At 38.9% G+C, this 25,347-nt stretch overlaps 1 protein-coding gene across 8 annotated transcripts in view; it reads left to right on the forward strand.

Moving 5' to 3' along the window:
- PLCB4 (phospholipase C beta 4) overlaps window positions 1-25,347 on the forward strand; it is a 411,772-nt gene that overhangs the window by 324,292 nt on the left and 62,133 nt on the right. For all 8 annotated transcript variants that reach the window (XM_082358981.1, XM_082358984.1, XM_082358982.1 and 5 more), the window contains 12 exons: window positions 130-238; window positions 4,091-4,301; window positions 5,292-5,385; window positions 8,476-8,555; window positions 9,087-9,171; window positions 11,732-11,822; window positions 13,797-13,892; window positions 18,843-18,943; window positions 21,060-21,095; window positions 23,166-23,307; window positions 23,943-24,027; window positions 24,363-24,487. In XM_082358981.1, the coding sequence (XP_082215107.1) occupies window positions 130-238; window positions 4,091-4,301; window positions 5,292-5,385; window positions 8,476-8,555; window positions 9,087-9,171; window positions 11,732-11,822; window positions 13,797-13,892; window positions 18,843-18,943; window positions 21,060-21,095; window positions 23,166-23,307; window positions 23,943-24,027; window positions 24,363-24,487 (1,255 nt within the window). The remainder of the gene's footprint in view (window positions 1-129; window positions 239-4,090; window positions 4,302-5,291; window positions 5,386-8,475; window positions 8,556-9,086; window positions 9,172-11,731; window positions 11,823-13,796; window positions 13,893-18,842; window positions 18,944-21,059; window positions 21,096-23,165; window positions 23,308-23,942; window positions 24,028-24,362; window positions 24,488-25,347) is intronic.

Here is a 25,347-nt window from a genome sequence, read left to right on the forward strand (position 1 = left end):
GAAATCTTCTCTTTGTAACTGTAAACATGATATTCTAGATATATCTTATATTAGAAATTACATACTTTAGTGATGTGTACTTGCCCAAGGGTGAATGTCAGCCTAAATGGAGTTATTTTCTCATCATAGCATCAACGAGATCCTCGATTGAATGAAATTTTATTCCCGTTTTATGATGCTAAAAGGGCAATGCAGATCATTGAGATGTATGAGCCTGATGAAGACTTGAAGAAAAAAGGTAAGAAAAGCGAAAAAAGAGAGAATTTTTCTTTGTTTAAAAAAATCAAGGACATATGCAACTTTTAAAGTCCTTGAATTTTTAGTTAAAGGTATCTTTAAATGCTTTGGAGCTATCTAGAGGCAAGGATTGATAACTGACTGATTTTTTTTTTTTTTCCTTGCTCTAAGTATAAATTTTACCTTACACCAAAATTTGTTCTTGCTGCCTGAAGTGTAATGATAAATTTATTATTAAACTATAGTGATATTTTCCCCATGTGCTTTCTTATCTTTAGCATTGCATAGTGCTTAAAATGTAAAAATGCCAATTATAGTCTCTGTTTGCCATCTATGAAAACAATGGCATTTGCTATAAAAATTGACGCCTTCTTCTTCTTCCTTTAGTTTTGCAAGCTAACTAAATTTAATACACGGGTTAAGCAGCCTTTTTACTCATCATTTGACCTCTGGTATGGAAGATAAATGCAATTGACATGAAATTAAATAGGAATCAATTTAGCAAATTGTTGGGGTTTATGAGCATTTGCCTCTTTCAGTGAAACTTTGGAAACAATGTGTTGTTCATTCCAACATTGAACAAAGGAAAGGTATGGAGAGGAAATTTGATTGGTTCTATAGCCATGAGAAACACCTGCAAAGGATGGGAGTGATGATGCTAATATAGTATCTCCAGGGAGTGCCAGGAGATACCTGACCTGGAGCCTCTGGACTTATGTCTCAGTGGAGAGTGAAGGGAGAGCTAGGTTAAGTTCTTTCTGTCCCATCTGCCCATGAGTATCATGGCCTCCTCTTTAGAATAGAGGTTCTTTTTTTTTTTGTATCTCAGTGAGTGTGGCTGAAAGATTTGTACGTTCTCTGGACCCACATAGAACCTGTTTATACACATGCCTGGCCCACCATACCATGTGGCCTTACCCCTGATATTTTTCCAAGCCCAACAGAGTTTTCCCTTCATTATAGTCATACATTTACACTTTTCTGCAGGGTCTCAAATATCTATTTTCAGCAAGACTGCTTCATCACTTATCTCTTTATCAATATCCTGAGTATCATAATTAAGTCCACATGGCATGTGATTTAAGTGAAGGGAGGAGTGGCTTGGCAGAAAATCTAGTACTTTGCAGTGGTGGGAGGTGATGTGATTTTTGTTGCATCCCCTGTTGCTGTGTGACCTTGAGCAAGGAACTGTATTCGTAGGCCTCAGTTTCCCTGCTTGTAAGATGGTGGGGTTCATGCAGTCATTCAATTAGTATTTCTGTCCCCTGCTTTCAATCCTTATAGGCACAGCCAAGCACTGTGCTAGGTGCTGGGTATTCAAAATGAAATAAGGCGGTTGTGATCTACTGAAGGAGAAAGACCTATGACTCAGTAGTGCCTTGGTGGTTGATAAATGTTATGATAGAGGTGTGTTTTATTCTGTATAAGGTCCTCCCAGGTCCTAAAAGTCTATGAAATTACCACTGACACATCTAAAAAGCATAGCTTCACCATTTCACATATGACAGAAATGTTATAGTCTGTCATTATCAAGTATGGGTGAGAATGTGGTGCCAAAGACATTCTTATCAACTATGCTGAGTGTGTAAATGGGTACAAACAACCACCTTGATGAATATTTTGTCAATAATAAAGTGGAAAATATGCCTCTCCTACAGCCCAGCCTCTTCACTTCCAAGTACGTACCCTAGAGAATGTCCCGTGTCTTTCCCGAGTCTGGTGTCAGAGTGGCCCTGCTCAGTCCTCAGATCTCTGTTCCTTCTATCCTCACTCCTTGAATGAGCTCATCCAAGCCAATGGCTTTAAGTTTCTTCTATACACACATGACTTTCAGATTAAACTCTCCACTCCTAATCTGTCTCTTAAACTACAGACCTGTATAGTAGACCTCTCCATTTGGATGCTGAGTGGGCATTTCAAATATATATATATATATATATATATATATATATATATATATATATATACACAATATGCTTTGATTGTCCCCATCCACAGACCTGTCCCTTTCCCAGCCTAGAAAATGGTACCATGACTCACCCAGCTTTTCATGCCAAAACTCTTGGAGTCATCCTTGACTTGTTTATTCTTTCACATCACCTCTGATCCGTCAACAAAACCTGCAAGATCTATCCTGAAAATAAATCACTTCTCACCGTCTCCACACTTACTGGACTATCGGATCCTACATCATCTCTCCCTAGATGAGGCCAGCTGACTTCTAACTAGTCTTCTCCTTTCCTCAATGCCCTACGATTTATGTACCACACAGCAGCCAGAGTAAACCTTTTAAAATCAAATCTAATCATGTTCTTCCACTCTTCAAAATGCTCCAAAGACTTCCCAGCACACTTAGAATAAGATCCAAAGTACTTAATGAAGACTAAAGTCCAACCGATGTAGCCTTTGGATTCCTCATTTCTAGCTACTTTCCCCTCCATCACATGGTCTCTGCACTTGCTGATCTTTCTGTCTAGGATGGGGCAGCCCCAGGGGTGCATGGGGCTTGCTCCCCATGCGTGAATGTGACCTCATCAGAAGGGCTTTTGCTGGCCACGTAGCAAACACAACATCCTGGTCATTCTTGATCACTTTGATACCCTGCTTTCTATTTCCTTCTAGCATTTTCATAACATTATATTTATTTGTTAATTTATTTGTTCTCTCACCCATAATATATGAGTTTCATGAAAGTAGGGCTTGTCTGTTTCTTCTATCCTGCATCTATCACAGTGCCTGGGAAAGTATAAATGTGTGTGTCCAAGGAGATAGGCACACAAATTTTTACTGCAGTTCGTTTAGTTATAAATAGAAATGACCTAAATATCCATCAACAGAATGATGGATAATGAATTGTGGTATATTCACATATGGACTACTTTACACTCTACACACTGCATACTTCTACTATACATTACTCAGTGAAAAATAAATGAACAAGAGCTACTTATATTAACTAGATAAGTCACAAAAAAACAGGAAAAATGGCAAGCTGCAAATGCAAATAATGGGGTAACTTTTATATAAATTTTAAAAGAGTCAAAACTACCTATTTTTTGGATAAATGCATATAAAGTTACAGAACCATTTTGGGAATGTTAAACACAAAAACTAGATTATTGGCTGTCTACCTAGGAATAAAAAGATGGAATTGAATGGAATTGAGGTGGGGCACACAGGGTGCTTCATGGGCATCTGTAGTTATGCATTTCTTTAAAAAATGTAAAGGAAATATAGGAAAAGGTTAAGATCTAACAAGGCTGTGGTGTAGATCCATGGCTGTTTATCCTGCTATTATCTGTACTTTTCTGTAAGCTTGAAACCAGCTTGTAACTTGGAAATGCTTAAGTAAATGCAAGAAGCTGAAGCTGTTGATGGTTGACAGGGTAGGAGAAGATGCAGAAATATTGACACCGGCCCTGTCCCATGTCACAAAGGTGTGACTGAGATGAGTGGTGGCTCTTGGGATCACGTTTCAATGACCACTGAATACTCATCTCACTGGTCCCATATCCTATTTTTTAGATAAAATAGGAAAATGGAATTATTTGAATCCAGAGAGGCCACTCATCCCTTCTCGAATCTGGCTCCTGGTGCTGCACTTTTGAACTTAGGGAACTGAGTGTTTTGCCATCATGGATGTGAAAGCAGATGCCTCCTATTTGTGGAAAGCATTAGATTACTTATGCAATGCGGGTACTTCGTTCAACTTCTGAAAGAGGAAGGTTCTTGGGAAAGAGACTATGAAGAATTTTTTACTCCTCCTGTTTAAGTTGCCTCAAATGTCATGAATAAAACATGAGATGTGTATCTTCAGAGCCATAAGTCTCCATGATATTCCTTTTCCCCCCAGGCCAAATATCAAGTGATGGGTTTTGCAGATACCTGATGTCAGATGAAAATGCCCCAGTCTTCCTAGATCGCCTAGAGCTTTACCAAGAAATGGACCACCCTCTGGCTCACTACTTCATCAGCTCTTCCCACAACACCTATCTCACTGGCAGACAGTTTGGTGGGAAGTCTTCAGTAGAAATGTACAGACAGGTCCTCCTGGCTGGTTGCAGGTCAGAAACTCAATACACTGTTTCTTCTTTGGATTTGATGCTCTTCAATTGAATTTAGTTTTCTCTGAAAAATAGAAGTAGCATTCAGAGTGAAAAGGACATTTGTCTTTCTCTTTAATGGATTACGATGGCCATTTAACCTTGAGAAAGGAAAATTGGTATCTGTTCCAGAAAGGTCTAGAGTCCTCCTATGGGTCAAAAGATGTTTTTTTACTGTAAATTTAAAATATTCCCCCAACATTACCAAAAAAATGGCATATTTTAAGAAGTCATGCTAAGTTTCCTGTTGGTCCTAGGCACTTGCAAATTTAGCTTTACTTAATGTTCAAAGTTCTAAAATTGTTCATTCTCAGACAATAAAGATTATTTTAAATGGCTTTAATTTTACAGAAATTGGAAAATATTTGAGGTTTAAAATATGGTGAAAATGCTGAAAGTGAAAAATAAGAAATGTAGTTACATTATGATTGTTTTCTTGATTGTCAATGACCAATACTTACTTTTTCAACTCACTATTTTCTGTATGTATGGAAATACGTTAAAAGACTTTAACTACATCACTACAGCTGTTTCTGAATACTTAAATATGAGTCACTGAAACAATGAGAACATTTTAGTTTATGGCCAAAGTAACATCATCACACCTACAAAATTTTTACAATATTCTTTAACATCCTCTAAAACCCAGCCCATATCTAAATTTTCCCAGTTGTCCCCAAATTGTCCTTTATTACAGCTTTGTCACAACTAGGATTTCATCCAGAACCTCACTGCTTGTTACATCTCTTGTCTCTCTTAATCTCCGATAGTCCCTTTTTGATGACACCAACCTGGTTCGATTTTAACCTGCATCCTCCAAAAAATAATCGTGTTACTTCCTTCATTCCATTTTCTACTTCTATAGAAAACAACGTATTCTGATGTCTTTTCATTTGTACACACGCTATTTTATTGTAAAGGTTCAATATTGGTAAATCACAATGTTCCTAGATGTGTTGAACTTGACTGTTGGGATGGAAAAGGTGAGGACCAAGAACCAATAATAACTCATGGAAAAGCAATGTGCACAGATATCCTTTTTAAGGTAAGTGTTTTCTATTTTTTCATTGAAGTATAGTTGATTTACAATGTTGTATTAGTTTCTGCTGTACAGCAAAGTGATTCAGTTATACATATATATACATATTCTTTTTCATATTCTTTTGCATTATGGTTTATTATAGGATATTAAATATAGTTCCCTGTGCCATACAGTAGGACCTTGTTGTTTATTTTATATATAGTAGTTTATATCTGCTAGTTCCAACCTCCTAATTTATCCCTCCCCACCCCCTTTCCCCTTTGGTAACTGTTAGAAACAGACTCACAGACATAGAAAAACTGTTTCATAAGTTAGTTCATTTGTGTCATATTTTAGATTCCACATATAAGTGATATCATATGGTATTTGTCTTGCTCTTTCTGACCTACTTCACTCAGTATGATAATCTCTAGGTCCATCCATGTTGCTGTAAATAGTGTGATTTCATTCTTTTTTATGGCTGAGTAGTATTCCATTGTATATATATGTACCACATCTTCTTTATCCATTTCTCTGTCGATGGACATTTAGGTTGCTTCCATGTCTTGGTTATTGTTAATAGTGCTGCTATGAACATTGGGGCGCATGTATCTTTTTGAATTGGAGTTTTTTCCGGATATATACCCAGGAGTGGCATTGCTGGATAATATGGTAGCTCTATTTTTAGCTTTTTAAGGAAACTCCATACTGTTTTCCATAGTGACTGCACCAATTTACATTCCCAACCACAGTGTAGGAGGGTTCCAAGGTAAGTTTTAAAATTACCTCACCATTGCCTTTTCCAAACTGTTGTGGAAACAGAGAGATGGAGTGGAGAAAACGAATTATTCATCTTCTCAAGCATCTTACCTTTATATTCCTTTCTTCCAGTTTTTCAGAGAAAGTCAAGAAAAATGTTTTCTCCACTTAATATTTCCTTCATGCTACTTTTTCTGCTTTCAAATGGTGACGGTGTCATATAATGAGATTTCTCTGGCAGAACCTCCCTTGTTCCACTTACTTTAAAAACAGTCTTTCATTTTCTTATCTATTTTTGTGCTTACTTACTTTGCATTTTTTCTGAAGGACTTTCAAAGTGGAATAAAAAGATATAGAATACAGGAAATAAAATAGATTATAAATAGTGCCTATATGGGTAAGAAAGTAAGATAGTGAGATTAGAGTTTTATGAATGCTTGTCAAGAAATCCTATGAACTTTCAAGCCATACGACAAATTGGGCTCCAAACTTTTTTGAATTCAGTGCAAGGAGAGAAACATGATAATTCACAGGATTTGTAAAATACATACAGAGTAGTTAGTCCAGAGAAGCACAGTTATTCCTAGTACTGACACCAGATAGAAGTCGCCCCCCGCAAGATCCTCACAGAATGTAATCTACACTTTTATAAATTGGATTTCAGTCATGGCCTTTTGGTGATCTCTATGTACAATATGAAGGTTGGTTTCTTAGCAAGTTCCTCAGTATGATCCAGTGATGCCCTGCCAAAAGACAAGTGAAAAAATGAAATTCTGTGGTTGGACACTATGTCAAATACGTCAACCTCTGTCAGTTTTGTATAACTCAGGAGAGTTATTTCAGCCTCTGGATCAATGGTTCTCAACTCTGCCAACATGTGGAAAATCACTGGGGTTGTTTTGTTTTGTTTTTTAATAGATTTATTTATTTTATTTACTTATTTTTGGCTGTGTTGGGTCTTCGTTGCTATGTGCAGGCTTTCTCTAGTTGCAGTGAGTGGGGGCTACTCTTTGTTGCGGTGCACAGGCTTCTCATTGTGGTGGCTTCTTTTGTTGCGGAGCACAGGCTCTAGGCACGTGGGCTTCAGTAGTTGTGGCTCACAGTCTCTAGAGCACAGGCTCAGTAGTTGCGGTGCACAGGCTTAGCTGCTCCGTGGCATGTGGGATCTTCCCAGACCAGGGCTTGAACCTGTGTCTCCTGCCTTGGCAGGCAGATTCTTAACCACTGTGCCACCAGGGAAGTCCCACCAGGAGTGTTTTTAAAAATAGACACCTAGACCCTAGTCCCGTGACCCTCCATACATATCACTTCTCTTAGCCAAGATGTTGGTGAATTTTGAACATCGATGAATTCAAGGTTACATTTCCTGAGAAGTACCAAGAGTATGTTCAAGTGGGAAGCCATGAGTTTGCATAGCCACCAAACTGACAGCAAGGGTTGACATCTTTTTTTATAGAATTAAGGAGCCTGATAAGGAAGCTTAAGCTCTAAAGCAGGTTCTTCCCTCTCAGCTTGGAGTTGAGCAAAGAAGAAACCATGGGCAGAGCCAAGATTCTCCTAAAGGAGTAATTCTAGGTCAACTCAAGTGGATAATTAAGGTCACTTGGGAAGTGACTCAAGGCATTTTTGCCTGAGAAGAAACTTCAAGCAAGAATAGCTAAAGGACCACCTGAACCATAAGAATGCTCAGTAAAATACTCCAAGATTGTCTAGCCTAGGCCATTATTCTTTTCAATGGACTTCCCTAGATAGCTATTGTCAAATATTTTCCCAACTAACAGAATGATGAGGCTTGCCCCATGGTTAACTACCAGGGTGATACAAAACAAGGAATATTGCAAATGTCACATCGATTCACAGGAGTCTTCACTGAATTAATGAAATGTAGCCCAACTCTGGTGCCAAAAGGCAGAGGAAAGTCAATAAAAGCTTCTAACAGTCCTGAGGTTTTTACCAACACATTTCTCCTCGAGGCGAGAGGGGAAGGAGAGGGGTCTGCTGTGAAAATCTCTGTGCAGAAAGCTCACCTGCTCCTCAGTGAGAAAGGTGAGCTCTGAACCCATCTTGGCAGATTATAGAGCAAGGAACTGCACTGCCATTTAGGTGAAATATCTTGTCAGTTACTAGCACCCTAATTTTGGAGAAGTAAAAGTAGCTTTGAAAAAAAGTGTCATTAACCATGAACTGTGCCTGGGTCTAACCACAGGGGACTCAGTCTGTAGCAGTAAATGGGTTCTCCAGGTCTTAATTGCCAGAACTGACTTTCTGAAAAGCTCAAATTAATAGTCTCCAATTGGTTTCAGGTACCTTAATTTTTTTTCTCTCCTCTCTCATTAACACTCTTTATCTTTAAAGGATGTTATTCAAGCCATCAAGGAAACTGCATTTGTCACATCTGAATATCCTGTAATTCTCTCCTTTGAAAATCACTGCAGGTATAATGATTCATTCTACTCCAAGTCTCTAAGTGTTGTTTCCTAATCCCCACTCCCCACCCCTGCTCTACATCTTTTTGAATAACCGAATAGTTTCTTTTGTGAAGTGGTAAGTACACATAGTCTTATGGGGGAAAAAAAGGAGAAGAAACTCAAACCACTGCCTCTCAACACTTCCAAAAAAGAAAGAAAAAAGTCATGTTAATGTGTTTTAGAAATGCTTCCTCTAAACAAAAGGTCAGAGAACAGGACACCTTGCTCAAAATTCCATTGAGTTGGAAGACTTGGCAGTATGTTTGTAGTCAGACCTGATGAACTTGAAAGACACTTTTTATTCTGCTTACCAGCTCTTAGTTTGGGGGCAGAATCGACTTCTTTTTAAACTACACTGGTTAACCCATTAACATCAAGAGGACAATCAAACATTTTGCAGAGTGGGAGTTTTTAATCACTAGGAATGGATGTTTCTTATTCTTATTCTGGACAGTTAATGGATGTTTGAATTTACAAATGTCCGTTCTTTCCCTCTAGCAAATATCAACAGTACAAGATGTCCAAATATTGCGAAGATCTATTTGGAGATCTCCTGTTGAAACAAGCACTTGAATCACATCCAGTATGTATTTTTAGCAAACCATATTTCTAACATGAATGGATTTGTTTTGAAATTCATTTCTGAAGGGTCAAGTAGTTCTGGAGGACTAATGTTAAAGATCTTCATGTGCATTTCAATTCGCTGGTATGGGAAGCTTCCACTGTGCTTCAGAGGTGTGTGTAGAGAGAGGCACAAAGTAAACATCTGGCTCAGTTTAATTCAGAAGATCATGGGGTCTCTATGGCTTCTGAGACCTCTGCCCTAAAATTTCACAAAGTGTGCACTGGCCAGGAGTCTAGAGTTGGTGATCATTCTCAAGTTCAGTGACAGGTTAGAATCACCTGGGGGAACTGTGAAACATACCTCTGCCACAGCCCCACTCAGAGATTCTGAAATTGATTCAAGGTCAGCCGGATTGTGGTGTTTTTTAAATGCTCTCCAGGTAAATCAAATGTGCAGCCAGGGTTCAGCACCCACGGGATCCTGTTGCTATGGGAAGTTCCCTGGATGAAGTCACAGAAGCCTGAAGTTCAAGCTCCTAAGTCCAAAATAAACTCTTGGGCAATGTTATATGCACGTTTTTGAGCTTCATTTTTACACTTACTAATTCCTTCATCAAACAAAGAATTTTTAACCTGTTCCCCACAGATAGGCTTTGTGGGGTCTGTGAACTCATTCTAATTGCATACAGTTTGCTGTTTTGTATACAGTCATTCCAGAGAGTTCATCAGATTTTTACCAGGATCCATAACCCCCAAGTGGTTAAGATCCACTCTCACAAGATGTTGGGAGTAACAAGAAAGCTACTGGAGTGAAAGTATGAAACACTCTACAGTAGTGAAATATTTTGCCCCACTGTTGACGAGCAGCTGATAGGCCCAAACACGGTAGCACGAAGCAGCAATAGAACATCACCATGGCTAAAGGGGGAAGGTGCTCTGTGCTACCTGGGAACACATCAGGTAGTTTAACAGTGAGTTTTGCAGAAGTACATCTTTGGGAACTGAAAAAAATATAGGAGGATATTGGCAGCCTGCTGAAGCTTTGGCTGCAGGGGCCCCGTCCACATCCTGGCAGCGCTTCCTGCTTCCCTGCACACCGGCCTGATCTCCACCGCCAGCACCTGCAGCTGCTGCCTGGGGGGACACTCTGGTCCCTGGAGCTCTGCCCACACAGGGAAGTCAGGCCAGAAGTACCAGAGAATTACCACCCCCCGCCCCATGTTTCCTCATTCCTCAAGAGGGATGACTCCGGGCACATGGTCCCCACTTTCCCCCCAAGTTCCCCAGCGGGATCATGCTTCCGTCCACAGTAACAGCTTGCCTACTAGCACACCCTTCATTGGCTGCCTGTTTTCTTTTTCTCACTTTCCTACTCCTCTGCTGGAGTTCCCTGGAGCTGCCCCCCAAATAAATTACTGGTGCTTTCCTCTTTGTCTCAGACTGATTCTACGGGAACCTAAACTAAGAAACATCGCTGATTTATTTTATTTTTTACTTAAGCCCTTTGTTTGTTTTATTTTCTTTGTTAGACTAAGGTGCTGGCTTTTACAGAAAGATCTCTGCATTCTTTGTGATGTGCACATACATGAGAGGTTATGGGAAGTATAGGCAATATAAATGAGATTAAGATCTGAACTACAGAACTTTCAGTCCTGGAAGGAGGGCACAGGATACAAATGTAAAACCGTAACTAAAAAAGATGGCCTATAGTGTGGTGAATATTTATTGCCAATATCCAGGTGCAAAAGAGATCACTGGGAGTGGACTGGTTACAGCAGGCTTCCCAAAGGGAGCAGAATTTCGGCAGAGGGTTTCATTTGAGTCAGCACTGACATAGGAAGGCACAGTGCCTTGTGTGTACAAATAGTATAAAAATTAGTTTGGAAAATGAGTGGACACGTGGAAGGGTAGCTGGGTATATAGATGGATGGTGGGGGGATGGGGAATGGGTGACCAGATATAACACAGTTCTGTGGATCAGAAGTAATCGAATAAAGGAACATCCCCTTTGCAGACATTAATCCAAGCCAGTGAAACCATAGTAGAGCTCAGATTTCAATAATTAGAACCACTTCCTTCTTAATTCTCTTATTGAACCCACAAAGCCACAATCCCAAGCATTGAAGATGGATCACCCTACTGAGTAGACCAGCTTACTGTATAGCCCAACACTTGTGGGGGGCTCAGGGAGCCTCTTGACTTTGCCTGGGGGGGCACCTCTGACCCCAGCTGACCCCATCACCTCTTGTACTTTACCAGGTACTTAAAGGGGGCAAGGTCTGGGGTTGAGCTGGACCCCTTTCCCCAAGACCACTGTAGGTCAGACCCCACTCCCTGGGGAAGGTGGAGCAGCTCTGCAAACCTCTAGAGACCCTGTGGATGCCAAGTTTGCTGCCTTAGTGTAAGGCAGAGCTCGGGCTAGTTTGGGTTGCGGAATGAAAGTATAAAACTGTGCAGACTGCCATCTAGTGGATATTGGTTGTGTAACTCACAGGCCTTCTGCTCATTCTGGGCTGGGAATGAGAAGGGAGAAGTACGACCCTGTCGTGATGAATTCAACCTTTTCTCTTTGTCTCCAGCTGGAACCAGGCAGGCCCTTGCCATCCCCAAATGACCTCAAAAGAAAAATACTCATCAAAAATAAACGGCTGAAACCTGAGGTTGAAAAAAGTAAGTCAAATACACTCATCTATGGCAGAAGCATCCGTACGTTGCATGTTGAGACAATTCAGCTATCTAGAATGAAATATACTTTAACACCACAGATTGGGGAGGAAGCAGGTCTAATGGTGATGTTCTATATACTGTGCAGAGCAAAGTTGCCACATTTTTATTCAAGTTTAGGTTCCACATCAACCCCTTCCTGCAGCGGGAAAACATATTCATATATTCATAGATCACAGTTTGGAGGAGTCCCAAGGAAAGATGAGAAGAAAACGAAAGAAGCATTTTAGAATTTGTCAAGATATAAGGAACTAGCACTTTATCATTTTATACACTCTAAAGCCTTCTTTAAAAGCTTCCCTTTGCACTTTTCCCTGTGATATATATATATCTACGGATCCTAGGTAATACGCGAGTGTGAATGTGTGTGTGGTTGGGGGGTGGGGGGAGATGATTTTATCTAGACACTGCCCCCACTGTGTTTTCCCAGAACATTTTCTTTGAAAATATTTTCTTCCAACAAATCTCTTAGTTCAGTGAATGAATAGCATCAAATACTGGTATGATTGCATTGTGGTTTTCCCCTTGGTCATTCTAAATTAAAAATTTTTAACTATATTAGCTCCAGTTTATTTTTATTGCAAAAGCAATAATGCTATAGGAAAATGAAAACAGCAAAGAAAAATATAATAAAATAATAAAATAGCACTAAATTATATATTTTACACACATATACGCGTATTAGAGACACATGTACACACGTACACTTTTAACATATACACGCATTTTTAACAAAACTGGGATCATGTTAAATATGCTGATTTTTAGTCAATTTTAATTCAACCAATGAAGTATACTCATATCCAGTAGGATATAAATCTACATACTAACTTTAATTCTTATGTATAAAATTTTTTTTTGATTCTAGTGTATGAAACACTGTACAGAATTTATTATGTGGCATATAGTGTAATTTAACCAGATCCAAGTTGATGGATTTTCATTGCTATGAAAACAACAACGGTAAACATGTTTGGCTGTTCATTTTGTACATTTATGCAGCCTTCTCCTTGGTACAATTAGAGTTGGTTGGCCAAAGCATGTACACATTTTATATCATATGTATCTTGTTATACTGACCTTCAGAAAAGTTGTACCAGTTTATACCCTCACTATAATATAAGAAGAGTGCCTGTTTCCCAGCGATATTCTTTTTTTTTTTTGGCTGCATTGGGTCTTCGTTGCTGCACTCGGGCTTTCTCTAGTTGTGGCGAGCAGAGGCTATTCTTCATTGCAGTGCTTGGGCTTCTCATTGCGGTGGCTTCTCTTGTCAAGGAGCATGGGTTCTAGGTGCGTGGGCTTCAGTAGTTGCAGCACGCGGCCTCAGTAGTTGTGGCGCACGGGCCTAGCTTCTTCACGGCATGTGGGATCTTCCTGGACCAGGGCTCAAACCCGTGTCCCCTGCATTGGCAGGCAGATTCTTAACCATGGCGCCACCAGGGAAGCCCCCCAACAATGTTCTTAATGCTGGCTGTTAGGCGTCTTTTATATGTGTTCACAACTATTAAAAGAAAAATATTTTTTCCTGAAGCGTTTTCAGTCTCTGTTCTGTCACTTCACCATAACAGTCCATAAACCTTGGTCTGTGCCAGATGCTCCAAATTCTGGGCTTTTGTTATCAAGCTTCAAATCCTTCACAGGGACTGAGCTGTGACTTCTCAACCTGGTGACCAGGATATGGGGCATTTCCCTCACGTTCCAATAGTGGCTCAGTGTGCATAGATAAGAGGGTTGTTGTACTTGCCTTAAGGACTCAAGGCCACCAGGACTGGGGAGACAGTGGCCGTGGCTGAGCCTCAGGAGCCTCGACAATAGGTTTCCCTTCCCTTTTCACTTCCTTCTCCACATTGATCTTCAAGCCTATTTTATAAGTGATCCAACACCTGTCTCCATCTCCTTCTTGTTTATTTTTAATAACAGAACAGCTTGAAGCTTTGAAAAGTATGATGGAAGCAGGAGAATCCGCTGCCCCAGTGAACATCTTAGAGGATGACAATGAAGAGGAAATAGAAAGTGGTAAGTTGTTTTTTTTAAATTTACACATCACAAAAAAATACTTTTTAAAATAAGAAAAACATGAATTTGTCTCAATGGACCCTTTTATATAACACAACATTCTAATTCCTAATAGTCAGGTACATGTACCAACCTTAATCTTTTGGTATTTTGCGGTATTTTTCCAAATAGTATGACTTAGAATTTACCTGCACACTAGATTTTAGTAGCTTAGTCATCTCCTTTCCTGCTGTGCATTCAGCTATTCAGCAGAAACTCACAGCCAGAGAATCCTTGAAGCACTTGCTGTAGAAGGCTGGGCTTGGAATAAAAAGAACATTTCTGCAGTTCTTTCCCATAAACAAAACCTGAACATCAGTGCTCTTACTGATGACAGCAGTAAGGTGAGTTAAAAGGGAAGGAACCTGGATAGAGACCCTCAGTAAATGCTTGATTTGTGTGCACTTATAGTGAACTAGAAACTCAAAGCCAGAATTAAACTTTCAAGTTCAAATTCCTTCAAATAACCAGCTCACCAGAATTGCCTATATCTATATCTATCTATAAATATCTGTATCTATCTGTAAATATCTATATTTACAGGTAGATAATTTTTGCAAAGGCAGCCTTGCTCAAAATATTTTAATATTTGTTATTAGCTTCTATTTTTACTTTGGCCATATAGCCACAACCATAATCTTTGGTTTTACATGGGTCATTTGAAAAGTTTGGAATGTTTTTAGAAAATTATTTGTTCATTATGTATCATGAGAATTGATTAACAAAACGACATGAGAGTTGATTAACAGAATAGTTTGGACATGCATTGAGTGTTGGTTAGTGCCTTGAATTTAGATAGTGCCTTGGGGCTAAGTAATTTAGAAACACTTGTAGAAACTCTGTTTTTCATATAAACATCTGAAATAGAAGAGTAGATTTTAGGAAAGTTTGACATTATAGGTAAAAACCTAAAAGCTGTGAGAATCAACTAATCGTATTCAAAACCCCTTAATAAAAACTCCTGACTATGGAAGAGACTTTATGAATGATTTATGTTGCCTGGGAACATGACTTACTTCCATATGTTTTATATGTCAGGGAGGGTCTGGGAGGCCAGAGATACCTGACAGTATTTAATCAATGCCTGTTGTGGTTATCTATTACTGTGTAACAAACCACCCCAAAACACTTTATTATTTTCTCTCCTAGTTCTATGGGTCACCTGGGCTCAGGTTGAGGGCTCCCTTTGGTTTCTCATGAGGTTGCCAGCAGATGACATCGGGGGCTAGAGTCATCTGAAGGTTCCACTGGGCCGGGTGTCTGAGATGGCTCACTCATGGCTGACAGTTGATGCTGGCTGGCTGTTGGGAGCTCAGTTGACACAAGCACCCCCATGTGGCCTCCCCACGTGGCTTGGGCTTTTCACAGCATGGTGGCCAAGCTCCTTGACAGAGCGTCCGGAGAGCCAGTGCTCCAACAGGCAGAAAACAGAAGCTGCTAAACTGTTTAAGAGCTGTGCTTGGAACTGGCACATCATCACTTCCTCTATATTTTATTCATCCAAGCAGTCTTAGTTAGGGCCCACCCACATTCCAGGGGGTGGGTGAGCGGCAAGATCACATTGTAGAAGAATCAGTGGGAAGCTGATATTATTGCAGCTGTCTTTGGAAAATACAGTCTGCCACATTGCTTATTATATTATTTCACATTTTTTGCAAATAATAAACCCAAACAAGATTTAAGAATAAAATCTTGAAAGGAATATACTGAGTTGGCCAAGAAGTTCGTTCAGGTTTTTCCATAACATCCTATGGAAATTTGGCCAACCCAGTATTTCAAAAGATCAATAAAATACTTCTAAAATTTGAATGTCTGAATATTATATAAAAACTGTCCCTTAACTTAGGTTAAGTTTCATAGATGATAGTCAAACACATGTAAGGTGTTACTAGATACTCTAATCCAGTAAAACAAACTGCAGAATAATGGAATACATTAAGAAAAATCATAATAATAATAACTACGATTTTTGTACCAACTGTGGATTAGGTACTTTACATCAATTCCTCATTTAATCTTTATGCAACCAAAGAAGTAGGTATTATTATACTAATTTTTCAGATGAGGAAACTGAAGCTTAGAGTGGTAACATATGTTACATGCAATCCCACAGCTGATGAGCAATGCCACTAAGATTCAATCCCAGAATTGCCTTGAGTCCAGGGTCAAGACCTTCTGTACCTTACAATATTGTCCTTCTAATGTATAGGAATATAAAGAGAACATAAATATGCAAAATCATGGGTAAAAATATTTTTCTTTATAAAAAGGAGAAAAAATGTAAATGATGTGAGTCAAAAATGTGAAGTTTCCTGAACACACGCACATTAATCTAAAATGAGGGGTCAGCAGGATTCCACTTACTGTCCTTAGGGGTCCTGTCCCAACTTTTATGCAAATGCTAATTATTCCTATAGACAAAATAAATTTGCCTCTAGTGATTCCCATGTTATTCCAAAAAAGTTTGAGATAAAATTTTGATTGTTCTAACAGAAATATATGGGTTCATATGCACCTGAATTTCTCTCTAAGGCCATAGAGGTTTCTGCTATACCAGTTACATATGTGAGTCTCACATTTCCTCAGTCATACTTGACTTCAGCTCTGGTCAACCAGTTGGCTGTAATTACCCTGCTATCACAGTATGATCCTACTATACCTGAATGACTAGAGTCTCTCATTTAAGTACTTCAACACAGCAGGCAAGAGGAAACCAAGCATAGTTCAAGAGGGCAGGCCTGCCTGGAGGCTGTAGAAAATAGAAAAGGCTCTCCATCAGTGGAAGTGTGTACCCAGTCATTAGGCTGGATGTAGATTCAGACAACAGTGGGGAACATTGTGTGTGGTTGTGGGTGTGTCTATGCATACATACACACTCAGGAGATGCTAACCTTTAGTCATACAACCCTTTTAAAACAGTTACTAAGTCTCTCCCCCTTCTATGGGGTATACCCCTGGAAATTCAAGTAGTTTATATCTGGCTAAGCAGGTTAGACTAGATATAAAATTGAAATTCAGTAGTGATGGTGGGAGGTTTCAAAATCTTGGTTACAGGCTGTAGGTCATGAAAACCCAGTGTCACATTAAGAGCATTGGGCTAAGAAGCCTGAGAAATCTAGGTTCATATTCTAACTCTGTGACTTCAGACAAGTCAAATCATATCGAGCATTGGGCTAGAAGCCTGAGAAATCTAGGTTCATATTCTAACTCTGTGACCTCAGACAAGTCAAATCATATCTGTGATTCTATTTCCTTTAAAGTGAAGACACTGGACTAGATTCTTTTAAGACCTCTTTCAGCTTCTCAAATCCCTTTTTCTTGCCCAAGGCCTATATGACCTACTTTAAAAAAAATCATCTGCCTCCAGAATACCCCCTCATCAGGATATCAGTTCCAGAAGAGGAGGGTGTCTGACTCGTTTCCCTTACCTTTATCCCTTCCCTGGAATAGCACTTTGCAAAGAGCAATCTAAAATTCTGAATCTAAGACACCGTCAGTTGAAAGGCACTACTATTTTATTGACTAAGAAAGAAAACTGCTTCCAGTGAATCATAAAATGCCATCGATTAAAGGATACATTGCCATATTAGATATATTACAACGCGGGGAAAAATGCACCTTAGAATCGGTGAAAGTTTTTCATGTACTCCTGTTCTTGAATTCTCCTTTCCACCTTTTAAAGGTACTTAAAACAAAAAATGTCTAATTCTTATGGGTCTGTACACCTCCCTCAGAAATATTTTCACTGTTTTTTTTTTTAATAGTAAAGGTCCCTCATGCCCAGTATAGTGAGAGTGTGGATTTGTGTTGGCCTTGTCCTGTGGCCTGTGGGTGTCTCCTGATCCTGGCTAGTTTTTAGGCAAATTCCTGGGAGCCCCTGCAGGATGGGCATCATGGGAATACAGATCTCACACCATCATGTGCCTAATTTTCCAACGGGTAATCCTTTTTCCACCTGCAGCCTTGGGTGGATACCAGGGTTCTTGTCATTTCCTGGACTGGTGGGCCGGGTGATGGCACCTGTGCCTCCCTATATAGCCAGGCCAGGCTCCTGGGTCACCAGCTTGATTTAGCACCCATTTCCTGCTCCCTTCCCACCATGAGCCCGAGGAATGATTTCAGAGTCTTTTAAACAGCAGCCAGATTTGGCAAATGATTTACGGTAGCAGTAAGTCCTTCCAAGCTCTATCTTTTTTATATCACACCACTCCCGACCACAAGTCATTATGCCCATAAAATTCAAGTGGACATTTTTGACTCTTTTTCAGAATTATCAAATGTACTTTCCTTCTCTTGTATCTTTTTTTTTTTCCTCTGGGTGTCATAGAGGATCAAAATACCCTGTTATGAGTCACAGATCTTCCTGAGGTGTTTGAGGCTTTAATTTTTAAGGTTAGTATACTGCAATGGAAGTAATCATTCACTTAAGAAAAATTTGTTAAGCATCAATCATGTAAAAACCATGCTAACAATGATTTACTGTGTAACACAAGAACGATATTTGATATCTTGTAATAACCTATAATGGAAAATAATCAGAAATATATATATATATATATATATATATATATATATATATATATATATATATATATATATATATATATATATATATATATAACGAATCACTTTGCTATACACCTGAAACTAACACAATGTAAATCAGCTATATTCAATTTAAAAAGTCATGCTGGATGCAAGAGAAGTAACAAGATATGTTCCTTGACCTTGAGTAGGTAAGAGTTTAGTGAGAGTTTTATTTGAAAAAACAATTGTTTATTTAAATGTTCCCATTTTCGTTTAGCTTCCTTCCTCTCTAAAAGTGCTTATATTTTATCCAAGATTATAGAGGAGGCCTGACCCCTTGGTGGTAAGTTGGCTTCATGGATTTTCCTTTTGTCTTTCACACAGCTGAGCAAGAGGAGGAAGCTCACCCTGAATACAAATATGGAAATGAACTTTCTGCAGACGACTTGGGTCACAAGGAAGCTATTGCCAATAGTGTTAAGAAGGTCAGAGTCTTGGTTCCCTTTGCTTTCATGACTTGCAAGAGGTAGCAGCTGTTAGTTATAGCATTTCAGAAATGTGAGAGCCACAAGAGAATAAGTAGCCTGTAATTCCCCTTCTCAATTGGGTGGCCACAATCAATACCCGAACTCGAGGCATGCACAGTACTAAGTTAGAAAGGACATTTAAGTGACTGATTAGTCATGCCCAGTGTTGACCCCTACCTCTTTGGCCCATGCCCTTCAGATGTTGTTATTTATTGCATTCTTATCGGTGAGCAGGGAGAAAACAGCAGCACCCCAGCAGCAAAGGTTAACCTATTCAAATCTCAGGAAAATGACCCCGATCACCCCAGCAAGCCCTCATTAGAAAACCAGTCATACTCATTGATATCTCATCTCCCTCTTAATGTAGAATAAGCCTAAAAATATTTCCATCCATCCAACCATTCAGCCAAAAAATTAGTAACTGTGTACCCACTATGTGTCCGGCACTTTCTAGGCCATAACAACCCCGAAGGGTCAAAACACACTTGGCTTTTGCCCTCATGGAGCTGATAGGCTGATGGGAGTTTATTGGAAGGGGGTGGGAAACAGACAACAAACAAGTAAACAGGCATTTATATGATTACAATTTGTGATAGGTGCTATTACAAAACTAAGAATGAGTGCTCAGATGGAAAAAAAAGAGGTGGAGAGAATAAAACAAGGAGATGAGAACCCAAAGGATAAAGAGGAACTGGCCATGCACAGGAATAGAGGTGTTGCTTTGCCCAGAGAGGGACCACAGCAGTAGCAACAACAAAGGCAGGGTGAACAGAGTGGGTTGAGTGAGAGATCGAGTGAAACAAGATGAGATTAGACAGGCAGGTGGGAACTAGAGAATGAAGGATGTGATGGGGGGCACAGTGAGAAACTCAAATGTTAATTTAAGTGAAATGTGAAGCCACTGAAAAAGTTTAAAGAAACGGGGCAGTGTAGCCTCACATGATTACTTTTGTGTGTGGGGTATAGTGATGTGTGTGTGTGTGTGTGTGTGTGTGTGTGCACTGAGAACATTTGAGATCTGCTCTCTTAGCACCTTTCGAGTATACAATACAGTCTTCCTAACTGTAGTCACCATGCTGTACATGAGAGCCCAGGAACTTATTCCTCTTATAACTGGAAGTTTGTACCCTTTGATCAACATTTCATTTCCCCCACCTGCTATCCCCTGGCAAAGTGGTTGATTTTTTTAATACTATTGAGTGATTGAGTAAGAAGATGCAAGAGTCATTGGCCTAGGAGTCATTGGTGACCTTGAAGAAAGGAGTTTCAGTGTGGAGGTTGGGACCCCTGTAGCAGACAGATGTGAGTGAGGAGACACTATACTTTTGGGCAGTTTTGCTATAAAGGGGAACTGGTGGCAAAAGGGAACCCGAGGAGTCCAGGGAGTATTATTTTTAGGATGATTGAATCTGGAGTGATAAATGAATTCCTGGATGTGGGTGGGAGGATGGTGATGTGAGGGTGTGGTCTTTGATGGGAGCAGCAATACTTGATCATTAAGACAGAGGATGCAGTTGCGGGTAGGTGTATGCCTTAGGTGCTAAGAAAGTGGAAGCAAATTTGTCTGCCGAACAAAGCCAAGGGAATACTGCCATTACCCCTACCTTTTCCAATATAGAGAATTGCAGCTACTTTCAGACTAATAGATAACGTACTAAGACTCAGCGCTTACCTTTATGCTGCCTTTATCAACACAAGACATGAGTGTTGAATAGCTGAAGAGTGACCCTTTACATACCGGAGGAGGTGGCCACATGGATTATTTCCCAAGCCCCATCACTAAATCATGTACTAAATTACCATAAGGAAGCATCAAAATAGGCAAAGACTATCAACAAAGAAGGGAGATAAGCATTAAGATGAGCTTTTATGGTGTTAAAGAGAGCTATACCATGATATCTTTTCAGTTCTCACTTTATCTATGGCTTTATGTTACCAGTAATTTCCCATCTTAACAAATAAATAGAATAACAAGTGTACATGAATTTATTTAAATATCTATATATGTATGGCTAGTAAATTTGGAATTTTGCCCTTTAGAGAAGTAAATTATTTTTATCTTTCTCTAATTTAGGCTTCAGATGACCTTGAACATGAAAACAACAAAAAGGTAACAAAATAATTTCATTGTGCATTTTGTTTTAATTATAAGACACTGTACGTGGGCCTCTAATATTGAACATTTTGTACTAAGTGTTGTTACTCTATCTTCCCCCACCCACTGCCCCATGAAATATCAGACTGTTTATAGGTATTATAGGTATAATATTTACATGCTCAATGCATCTACATATGAGTCTTCAAAAGAAATAATTAATCACAGTGATGAAATGATTATATCCTGATAAAATCACAAAACAGAGGGCAGGCAAATAAGATTATTTTCCTAAAAATAAGTGTTTAGTGCAATTAGGCATTTTCGTAGTTGGAATTTGAGATTTCATTCCTAGAATAAGAGTCAACATAATCATCAACACACTGAATTTTAAAATAAAAATGACCTATAGGTCAACAAATTCATTGTATAGTAAAATGGGAAGGGGATCTTAGTTCTGACTATATTGACATTCTGAAAAATTGTCAGTTTCACATTGTGCACATTCTAGGAGTTTTATCTAACATTATTCGATGTTGATTTTATTGTAAGGAAAGTAAAGTTACATTTTTAGTTTCTTTTATCCTCTTCACAGTTCATGATATCAAAGTGGTCTTTTTTAGTAAATGTATGTGGTTTATTATAGTAGTGAGATGCAAAAATTTACCTTGTCATTTGATTCCCACACTTCAGAGCTTCAGAAAATACTATCTTGTTGTGTATGGGGTCTTATCTTATTTGGAGTAAAACCCTATCTTCTTACTGTCTAAATATTAAGTTTAGAATAATTCTGGTTAAGTCTGATCCCGGTCTTCTCCCAAGATATTTGTGAAATTTTCTCCTACTAGAATTTTGTAAGGTATTGGGGTCAACAAAGGACAGGTTGACCTGTGATCACTGATATTTATTAGCTAAGTACCTGTGACCAGGTTATTTTAATCTTTAAGAACTCAGTCTTCTCATGTGGTCAGTGGGTTAGACTCTAATCCTTGTAACACATGATGACTGACAGTAATGAGGTTGTCATGCAGGGACTCAGCCCAGTACCTAGCTTATGGTACGGTGTTAATTATTATCATTAAACACACAAGAAAGGAATTAGACATGCCTCTGACCTTATTTGGGGAGTCAGAACATATGAAAAATTTATTTTTAAAATATCCCAAGTTACGTTCTTTGATTATTTATCTCAGACTTTTACTGGTGCAATCAGTTTGATGATCTAGAATGTTAAGTTATCAGATAAACAAATGGCCTGGCCATTTTTTTAACCAATGAATTGATTCATGTGAGTCAGCAGTTCATTCCTCAGTATCAATCTCAACTAAATGTTGATCGCTTTTGAAGGCGTTATTTTTGCTGTTGATTTTGTTGCTTTTGTTCTGATTTACTACAAAATGAACTACAATAAGTTGTTTCTCTTTGCCTCTATGCAAAACAATGCAGTTTTAATAGGTCCTGTATAGTGGGTTCTCACATTAGTTTAAGAATAAGCATTTTTTTTAATACCATAAACCATTTATGTATGTGGCTTGGTTTACAAAGCAGTGTTAAACAAAGTGTGGTTCCCCAGACCACCCATATCATTAGCACTTGGGAACTAGTTAGAAATGCCAATTATTGGGCCTCACCCCAGACTCACTTTATCAGAAACTCTGAGAGTAGGGCCCTGGAATCTGTGATTTAACAAGCCTAGATTTACACTAAAATTGAAGGACCACTGTTTTTGACGTTATGCCACAATTTGTGAAATTATGAATGATAATACCTACTATACATATTTCATAGCATTGCTCTGAACTTCAGTATAGTTTCCAGAATAAAGTCCTTTGAAAATCTAAAAAATGTCCCCCAAATGTAAGGTAAACTTCATATTTTACTATTATCTCCATTTGCATTATTTGGAGCTACAGTGGACAGTAACTTTTAAAGTTATCCTTTAGTTAACATAACTGAGGAAGAAAAAAGTCTTTATCTTTCCATCTGTGTGTGTGCAAATTATCACTAGTGGGGCAGTCTGAAGCATAAATCTTGAGAGTCCTGCTGAAGTCACTGACGTGCATATTCCCTTTGTTGTGCTCGTAGGGCCTGGTTACTATAGAAGATGAGCAGGCATGGATGGCATCTTATAAATATGTAGGTGCTACCACTAATATCCATCCATATTTGTCCACAATGATCAACTATGCACAGCCCGTAAAGTTTCAAGGTTTCCATGTGGCTGAAGGTAACACCAAAGGTTAAATGCTATTGCCTTTTTTGTCTGCTATTCTTACATTATGCTGTGAGCTGTGATCTGACTTGCTGCCATTTTCTTTTCTGGGCACGTGGACTGTTCCATCTCACCTTACTTTCATTGAATAGACCACGTAGTGACATGTCCTTGGCATGTGGGGGCCTTGTGTTGTCATTCCCCACATCGTCCACAAGGTGGCTCTGACAGACTATGGATTTGGTAGCAGTCCAAGAGCTTAGCCTCTTGCATTAGATATACTTTTATAAGACTGCTTTCTGTAGAAAGCTGGTCTCCAAAAACGTATCAAGTATTTTCAGACTTTTCATAATTATTTCTGGACTGGAGAAGCTATCATCCTCATTGAAAATACATATTTTAGGGGTGGCTGTGAATGGCAATTGGTATACATGTAATTGGTTTAATGACTCCAAATTTAATTCATCACACTTTCCTTAAGCCAGCCATCTCCATCCACAGGATGTTATTGAAATTAGGAGCTACTGATATAGTAAGGAAACATCTGCCTCCAAGGCCTCATGATTCAGGTTGTAATTATATTTATCGCTTGTCTTTCTGTGAGGGTTTGATGGCAGGGTTTCTAAGTGCATCTTTGCTTTCTTTTACAGAACGCAATATTCATTATAACATGTCTTCTTTTAATGAGTCAGTTGGTCTAGGCTACTTGAAGACACATGCGATTGAATTTGTGAAGTATCCTTATGTATTAAGTGGAATAAGTGGTTGGTGAACTTTGGGTTTGGCAGGAATCTCTAAAATAGAAAAATGGCTAATATATTATTGTGGTTGTAGAACTAATAAAATAATGTATGTGAAAGACCACAGCAGCTGGGAAAACCTGCCCAAATGTGGATTGTTTTTATAATCCACATGGTGAACTGTGATTTTTCTCTTAAGCATCCTTTATACATGTGAAATTTGTTCTCTGTTGTCACATGTGTGTCATTGTTGATCTAAATCTTCATTGTTTTAGCTCTTTGTCACTGCCGGAATACTCTTTTTGCCATTTTCCTTAATATGTTACACAGTTATAACAAACGGCAAATGAGTCGCATTTACCCCAAGGGAGGCCGAGTCGATTCGAGTAATTACATGCCTCAGATTTTCTGGAACGCTGGCTGCCAGATGGTTTCGCTGAACTATCAAACCCCAGGTAGGATCTGATGTCCAGTGACCTCGAATTCCACGAGAACGCTTTGACAGGACAGTGCCAACAGTTGCCATCAGTTGGCTGTGGGCATTTTTTCATGGAAGCAGACATATGGCAACACAATGTGTTGTTGGATTTATAGAATGGTGAGAAATTAAAAATGCAAACTAGAGCAATAAAACAATGGTAGAAGATAATAGATTTTGATTTCAATTGAATATCCTTTTGGAAATGCCATGACTAATCTGCTAAACATTGTCCCTTTTTCCAAAATATGTCTAATTTTTCTTCTTTTTGGATCAAACTTACCTTCTTGTCCAGAGACAGAATGAAATGAGAAGTATTTGAGCATCTTTGTAACTATGACTCATCTCTCCTTGGGAAAGTACCCTTCCCACTGTTAATATTCAGCAGGAGATCAGCAAAATAGTGGCATCTCACCATAAAAGTGCAGAATATTATAGAGTAGATTCTGCTAAAATGGTGTTTAAGGAGTTCTATACCCTTAGAGGTACTAATGTATAACTTGTTCCTCCAAAGTGTATTCTGAGGCAAGTTTCCAGTGTATAATCCTTTTTTTTTTTTTTTTTCCCCTGCAAGAAGACCAGTCAATTTTTGTGAATGCATAAACAAAATTTGTAAAGTTTTCAAAGTTTGCTTAAGGGCCTGGGATTACAATTAAAAATAGAAAAATAATAGGCTCTAGTTACTCACCTAAAGCAGGTGAGAAATATGCCACAAAACCTATTCACTTTCTGTGGTTAATGCCACAGCATGATCCTTAATATTGTTTTAAAAAAACAAAAAAACACCTTTCTTGTGCCGTTCTTTGCTCTATGACGGTACCTCCCATGTTTCCCAAT

The sequence above is a fragment of the Balaenoptera borealis genome (assembly GCF_965194805.1).
Source record: "Balaenoptera borealis genome assembly, chromosome: 16".
Taxonomy (NCBI): domain Eukaryota; kingdom Metazoa; phylum Chordata; class Mammalia; order Artiodactyla; family Balaenopteridae; genus Balaenoptera; species Balaenoptera borealis.